Source organism: Pteropus alecto, unplaced genomic scaffold, assembly GCF_000325575.1.
Source record: "Pteropus alecto unplaced genomic scaffold, ASM32557v1 scaffold86, whole genome shotgun sequence".
Lineage (NCBI taxonomy): Eukaryota > Metazoa > Chordata > Mammalia > Chiroptera > Pteropodidae > Pteropus > Pteropus alecto.
The window spans coordinates 10,764,488-10,772,279 of record NW_006442109.1 but is presented as its reverse complement, the minus strand read 5'-3'; the positions used below and the strand labels follow the sequence as shown (position 1 = coordinate 10,772,279).

The following is a 7,792-nucleotide window of genomic DNA, read 5'->3' as shown; positions in this document are numbered from 1 at the left end:
TCCACCCCGCCCCCGCCCCCCACATTTTTAGCCTTCTTGAGGAGAGGCCTTGTTCATTCTCGAGTGATGTGATCTATGGCACATGCCCTAAATCAATTAATCACTGAAATGTGTGATTACAGGTTAGTCTATAGACTGAGAGTCTGAGAGGTGGAGTTGGGTTCCAGAAAAGAAACTGGGATTTGAACTCCTGTTTTTACAGGAACAAAGGTATGGGAAGTGATTGTCATGACCTATATTAGTCCCCACAGAGAGGAGATCAGGTGTAGGAACAAAGCATGAATGGTACTGACAAGAAATTCTAGAGTCTGCTAAAACGTGGTCCTAAATAGGGAAGTAGAGTACAATTAGGCAGGAGAGAAGAGAGGAAGGATATTTACAGAAGCTCTTACAAGTTGAAAGTGCCTTCTGTTCTTTGTAAGGTATTGGTTCTCCTGCATTTTCTCTGCCATGGAAGCAAGAGGTCAGTGCTTTTCATTTCCAGCTAGCATGTTAGTTGCCCTACCGCGTGTGGTTAAACATCTCTGCAATGACCTGTCAGAGAGTTGACTATTAGCTGTGTGGAATGTTGTCGGGAGCAGATGGAAAGTGGATTGGCTGCTGCATCCAGGCTGATTGAAGAATACTTGGCAATTTTATGGTGTATCTTTGGAAATGTACCACGAAAGTTACTGCAGTGAAGCCTGCTGGGTTTGGGAAGCTGGGTTTCTGAAAAGTCACCTGGCTGAAAAGTAGTACATAGGGAAACACCTGACACCCTCAAAAAATTGGAAGACAGTGCCTCTCTAAAGAACATCAGCATCACTTAGGATCGGTCCTCATAATGTTTTCTTTGCATCCTGGTCATGCAGAAATTCTGGGTGTTAGAAAGTAGAGAAAATACTTTTTTCATAGCTACATTAATAGAATTGTAGATTTGAAAAAGGCCCTAGGCATGTTCAAACTACCCCTTACTACACATAGAGGAATTCATTATGTAATTTGATTGACAGGCGATTATGCTTTTTCTGCTCAATACATTCAGTGATAAAGATATATGGCTTCATTAAACATTGTGGGCCATTGCTGGAAATATCAGGTTATTAAATTTTTTCCTGAGTTAAACATCCCTCTATCTGTAACTTCTACTCACTGGTCCTGTTGCTACCCTCAGTATCGCAGGATAAATTTCTCTGTTCTACACGTTACAATTATCATATATTTAAAGCTAACCAGCCTGTCTCCCTTCAGTATTCTTCTTCATAGACTAAAGAATACCAATATCTAAGAGCTTTTCTCTTATGAAATGGCTTCTTGGTCTTTGACTATACTCTTCTAGACATCCCTCCATTTAATGAATTATCTCACTTAAGATGTGGACCCTGGAAATAAGCACAGACCATCAGATGTTCTTTTCATTTCCAGCTCCCTTTGAGAAGAAGCACAATTTTAAAAAACGTAATGGCAATATTTCTTGCTTGCTAGAAACAACCGAACAATTTGCCATGATGTATGGAAGAGGAATTTGAGAAAGTGTTTTCCGTTACTGATGTTAAGGCTGAGTGTTTTAAGGTTCTACATCATTATAAGTATTGATTTTGCTTCATATTCTTTTTAGGAATGATTTTTAATACCTATATTGGTTTACTCTTTATATTACAAAATTCAGTTGGTATGTGCATTTACAAGAATTATTCAAATTTATATGACACTGAACTGATTTTAGTGCTTCATATAGTTTTTTAACAAGGTGGATATATATGTGTTCTTACATAACTGAAAATCTATTGCTTTTACACATGACAAACAACTTGATTCAGTATAAGATTCCTAACAACCTTCTCTCTCGAAAATTCTGTTGATTTTTTCATACCCTTTTAACATTTGATATTGCAGAGGAGCCTGAGGTTGGCCCAATTTTTGTCTTTTCATAAAGGAAAGTAGGATTTCTTCCAATCTTCATGTGATAGGTCAGCCAGTACAGTAGAAAACTGTCAGAATCTCTCAGCACTAATATTTTTATGTCCTTTATATTTTTTCCTTTATGTATACCTCCAGAGCCTCTCTTCCATCCCTATCTTGTTTTCTAAGGTGGTGTCGTTGTTGTTGTTTTGTTTTATTTTTTTTAAGAGGAAGGTGTTTTGAAAGTTCTGGTTTTTTTCCAAGGATAAACAAACATGGGCTTGTTTTAATGGTTAAATCACACACTGATGATAGCGCAGCTATGGAGGAAAGTAGGTAAACCTTAGATGAATGTGGGTTATGCCCTAAGCCTAGACACAATTGCAAAGATTGCAGAGCTGATAAATTATGATGTTGGGAAGATCTATGCTGTAATAATCTTCAGTAGTGCAGATTCAGTTGGCATTCTCTGTTCTAGAAATGCCCTCTGCCCCTCATAATAGAATCATTTTCAGTACCATGTTCCACTGCCTTATTCACTGTCTTTTTGCTGCTGTATTCCCAGAATCTAGTTTAGTTCCCTAGCACATAGTAGACAGTTAATACAAATTTTTTTGAATGAATGAGTACATACTATACTATTTCATGGAGGCCAAATCTTGTGTAGTATTGAGAATTCCAAACATTTTACTAAAAATGTCTTCAGAATTCTAGATCATTTTCAGAGGTATCATTTCTCTAACTCTTCAAGAATTGTTTCCTTTACCTTGTGGGTCGCATTTTTTCATAGTTCCTACATAATGTCCCTCACCCCGATATACACTCTTTTTATGAAGTCAGATTTATGTAGACTTGATGCCAGCTATGGTTGGTTGCTGTTGGCACTAAGCTCTCTTCTTAGGTAAAGATTGTATTTTCTTCTCAGATCTACAGCTCAATGGCAGATTAGTGTGCACACCTTTCTCTCTTAAATCCCAGCTGCTAGCAGGCATTCACTTGGTACATCTCTGTTCTCCTAGGATGACATCTTTTCTTGTAACTGCATCCTGGTTCTTTGACACTGTATTGAGAGAGTCGGTGAAAAAGTACAATTTGTCTTGTCTCTGTCCTATCTGTAGCATTTACCTGTTAGAAATCCACTTTGTAGGATTCATTGTGCCACTGGTTTGCTCTTTCTGCTCTGTTATGACAGTTATTTTCTAAATAGATATAGAAAGATGGTGGACAGGGTAGTAAGCAAGAATAGAACTCTGGCTTTGTCGTAAGGTAGTACCAGGACAGTGTATGTTGGCTGCTAGGTTTTCTATATGGTACACTCCCCAGATCTCATGAGTCAGGAGACAGGAGAGATGTAAATTGTCCCCTTTTATTTTTTATTTTTTACCATTTCTTCCCTTTTTTTTTTTTAGCCAATTTCTATTTTATGTGTTTAGGCCCTGGTATTTATCAATACAATAACATCAATCTTATACAAGAATGTGGAGATTTATCCCATATTCCGGTATAGATTTTTCAGTAGTAGTTTTTAGTAGTTCAGTTGATAGAGTAAAATTATTTCTGTGTGTGTGTGTGTGTGTGTGCGCGTGTGTGCGTGCGTGTGTGTGTGTGTGTGCGCGCGCGCACACGCGTCTTCATAGGTATTATAATGGTAAGTGAGAAAGGCCACATTAAATTTTGCTATATGGACATAATTTGAAACCTAGAGTTTAATAAGGCTGATTTAACTGAACTTAAGCAGATTGATTGAGGCCTTTCTGAGGATAACTCCTCTAGTTGCAATTTTTGTCCCCTATTCTGATATAGTTTTCCCGGTTCTTGCTTTTCTTTTTCATTCATACTTCCCCTCCCCACGCAGTGCAATGACAACGTTTATCATTTCTCATAGGAACAGGCCTTGTTAGAAGAGGGTTTTTAAAGCCTTTGCTAGTCTATTTTCTAATAATTCAGGAAGTAGCAAGGAGAAAGGGGGTGTGAGTGAAGTTGTGCTGGAACTTGAATCTAATATGCCAGGGCCTGTATTGATTGAGGGAGGATTGCCAGCTGGCAGTGGTAGTAGAAATAAGTCTCTTGGGAATGGGAAACTAACTGTAGAGGATTCCTAGTTAAGACTTACCACAGAATCTCCAGGCAATGGGAAATATTGTACTCTTCTCTGGGGATATGGGTGGGAATTAACCCTTTCCTTGGTCCAATGTGACTTGGTTAGAAATACAATTGAACTTGTTTGTCTTGTCCATTGTGATGTGATAGTCCCCTAGGAAGGGTCTGTTTTGCGTGGGTGTTTATTTCAGGCTGTCTCCTTGCCTGTACTGTTTCCTTTAACAGCTCTTTAAATTTTCTTTTTCCAGCAATGATGTTGTCCGCTGGGCATGTACTGACCAATGTGGCAGGTCTGAGAACATAGCTGAAGCTGAAAATAGGAAAGCTGGGGGCAAGGAAGAGCCTTGAATCTTGAGGTGGGACGTTGACTCTAAGATGTCCTTGAGCAGTGGAGCCTCCGGAGGGAAAGGAGTGGATGCAAACCCGGTTGAGACATACGACAGTGGGGATGAATGGGACATTGGAGTAGGGAATCTCATCATTGACCTGGACGCCGATCTGGAAAAGGACCAGCAGAAACTGGAAATGTCAGGCTCAAAGGAGGTGGGGATACCAGCTCCCAATGCTGTGGCCACACTACCAGACAACATCAAGTTTGTGACCCCAGTGCCAGGTCCTCAAGGGAAGGAAGGCAAATCAAAATCCAAAAGGAATAAGAGTGGCAAAGACACTAGCAAACCCACTCCAGGAACTTCCCTGTTCACGCCAAGTGAGGGGGCAGCTAGCAAGAAAGAGGTGCAGGGACGCTCAGGAGACGGTGCCAATGCAGGAAGCCTGGTTGCTGCTATTGCTCCGAAGGGCTCAGAGAAGGCGGCTAAGGCATCCCGCAGTATAGCCGGCTCCAAAAAGGAGAAGGAGAACAGCTCATCTAAGAGCAAGAAGGAGAGAAGCGAAGGAGTGGGGACTTGTTCAGAAAAAGATCCTGGGGTCCTCCAGCCAGTCCCCTTGGGAGCACGGGGTGGTCAGTATGATGGAAGTGCAGGGGTGGATACAGGAGCTGTGGAGCCACTTGGGAGTATAGCTATTGAGCCTGGGACAGCGCTCAATCCTTTGGGAGCTAAACCGGAGCCAGAGGAAGGGGAGAATGAGTGTCGCCCGCTAAAGAAAGTCAAGTCTGAAAAGGTAAGAGGTGGCCAGATCTGGCTGCCCACTGCCAGTCAGAACTGCCCTGGACTAACCGCCAAATGCTATGTGCACTCTGTGGGAGGCTCATTAGTTTGTGGGTAATGACCAATTACAAGGTCAGAGCAGCTGGTAATGATAATGTGGTTTTGTTTCAAATCAGGGGATTCCCTACAGATTCATTAACAGCAGGCCTGGACGTTTTGGAGAAAAAAATATTTGTTGTTGGGGGCAGCTACTTGGTAGAATGAATTTTCCATAAGTCAAGTTGAGAACCTCCCACCTTGTTCTTGTCCCACCTCAGATACTTGTTGCTGGAGACTGGCACCATCCTGTGGTTCCCAGCCTGACTGGCATTTCATCCTCAGAGTCATTGATAATAGGCTCTCGGTTGAGTGCAGTTTTAATGGGATAAATGGTGTTGCTGGGTCTTTGGGGGAGGAAAGGGTTAAATGAGTTACATGGCATGGTGTCTACCAAGTGTTCTGTTGGTAGCTACCAAAGAGCAGAGGGGCACAATTTGGGACAGGATGTGCTGACTGTGCTATGAGGTTCTTATTCAGGCCTTATGAGTTAGTGTGGCTATGAAAGTTTAGCCTTGAAAGAGATTCTTGGCCAGGTTTCTTCCTCAATTATTAGAAACTGAAGTCTCCTGGTAGTTTAATAGCTGCCCAACAGTGTAATGATATGATGCCTTCTCCTTGACTTGGAAGGACAGGTGCCTGCAGTCCCACGAGGGGCTCTCCTCCTCTGGGAAGATGATCTTAGTTCATGTCTCAAGAAATGGAGCTTGCAGGGCTGGAGCAGAGTAGGTATGAGTCTATGGTCTGCTCAGGCTGCCTTAAACCCCAGCAACTCAGTTTCCTGCAGAGTGGCTGGCCTGGTGATAAGCTGTTCATTGGCTCTTGATTTTCTGCTCTGTGTTTTGCTCATCCTGTGCTTTCAGCTGATCCCAACAGATGCAGTATAAATTGATTTCTCTGTAATTACATCAGCTGCAAAAGGGAATACCTATTTCCATATGTAAGTGTTAATAAATAGAGGTAGATGTGTATGTTTGGGTAGTGGGGCCCTATCAGTGCCTGGATTCCAGTGGTAGCTTGTGCTTTTTTTTTTGCTATATATATTTTGGTCTTTGCCTCTGGCACATCTGTAGCTCTTAGCAACATCTGGGCTTCCCTGGTAACAGGGCTGTGAATTTTCTTCCTCTAATAACACAATGGTTCATTCCCTTTTACCGGTGGCAGCTGCTAGAGAGGCTGCCTGTGTTTAGGTGGCAGATGCTATAGTCCACCTCAGCAGAGTCAAGTTCCAGCTGGTTACTGGCATGGCTCATCCTGTGCTGGCTGCAATTTACCATCTTCTCTGGGGTACAGATGGATAATACTGTTTTAAAGAGGCCTAGGAGTACCAGGAGTTCTTGCTTCTGTTCCAGGCCCATTAGACTATTCCCTACATCTGGCTTCAGTAAACTCTTGCCATATATCCATGTTCATAATCATTGTTCTTCCTGTGCTGAAAAGTGGCCACTTCTGAGAGTGGCCTTCATTTTCCTTTCTGTTTAGAACTCTTGCCTCAAGTTGCAATCTTCTAAGCCCAGTGGTAGCCTGTGGGTGAAACGATTAATGATGCTTAGCTTCATGTTGGATTTAATTCTAAATGGCCAAGATAGTCTCCAACAGAGAAGCAAATGGAACCCATTTTCTCTTATAGGTGCAGAGACTGGTTGAGTACCTGCCCTTCAGATTATAATTGGGCTGAAAGATGCAGTACATTGAGCTAAGAATACACGTTGGTGCCAGGGGAGTTTATCCCTTAAAAATGTAGCTGTTATAAGCCTTGTCTCCCAAGGAGACTGAGGGCGAGGTAGTGGAATGAGAGAGAAAAGAAAGACTGTGCTTCAGTTTTGGGAAGAAAGATAAAATTGCTGGGAAGTACTTTTAGAAGCAGAACATTTGTTGTGCAGTTTGATGTTACTATAAGCAAGAACCTGCTTTCTCAGTTCCTTTCCAACCCTTTTGAACAGGCTGGTCCTGGGGGTGCATTTACATAAAGCCTTTAACCATTGAAATAAATAATTATTTAAATAAATGTTTGGAAGTTGCTAGGAGATGAAAACACTGTGCAGGGAGAGAGCAGTTTCTGGAATAGGAGGAGGGAAAGACTCTAGGGGAAAGGCAGCTAGGAATCTTGCAGTAGGGTAGCTTTTTAGAAACAGGGACCCCAGGTTTTGGCATGTAAGTAGGTGCTCAATGTTTGATGATTATAAACTAGTGCCATAGTTTATAAGCTAAGTCTTTGAAAACTTATTTAAGATTTCCTTTCTGAGATATGGGCTTGCCTATGGCTTAACTGCTTTGGAATGTTCCTTCTATGTGGGGACAACCAACAGAACCAAAACAGCAAAACAGATGTTTTGATATAATCTAGGAATTACATATTCTGAGCTGAGAACTGTCATGAAGAGGGAAAACTCATAATATTTGGAAAGTGTCGTGACTGGCATCTTCCTCCTCCCCCCGCACCCCACACACCCCTTTTTAGAAATAGAGAAGACAAATGGAGTTTGTGGTATAGGATAGAATTGTGACATGTCTAATGTTAGCTGATGGGGGAAATTTGAATATTAATATTACCTCAGGACCCTCTCACTCATCAAGGTAGGTATCTTAGGCTATGGCTGAGGGAA

The 7,792-nt window shown here is 41.8% G+C and overlaps 1 protein-coding gene across 2 annotated transcripts in view; it reads left to right on the top strand.

Annotated features, from left to right (window-relative positions):
* The window catches only part of ZNF609 (zinc finger protein 609), a 167,872-nt gene that overhangs the window by 8,024 nt on the left and 152,056 nt on the right, over nucleotides 1–7,792 (top strand). Inside the window, exons 1-2 of one of the 2 annotated variants that reach the window (XM_025038814.1) lie at nucleotides 191–210; nucleotides 4,230–5,103. In XM_025038814.1, coding sequence (XP_024894582.1) covers nucleotides 4,357–5,103 — 747 coding nt within the window. In that variant the 5' untranslated portion in view covers nucleotides 191–210; nucleotides 4,230–4,356. Of the gene's footprint in view, nucleotides 1–190; nucleotides 211–4,229; nucleotides 5,104–7,792 lie in introns of those variants that run through there. The other variant, XM_006920268.3, reaches the window with a different exon arrangement.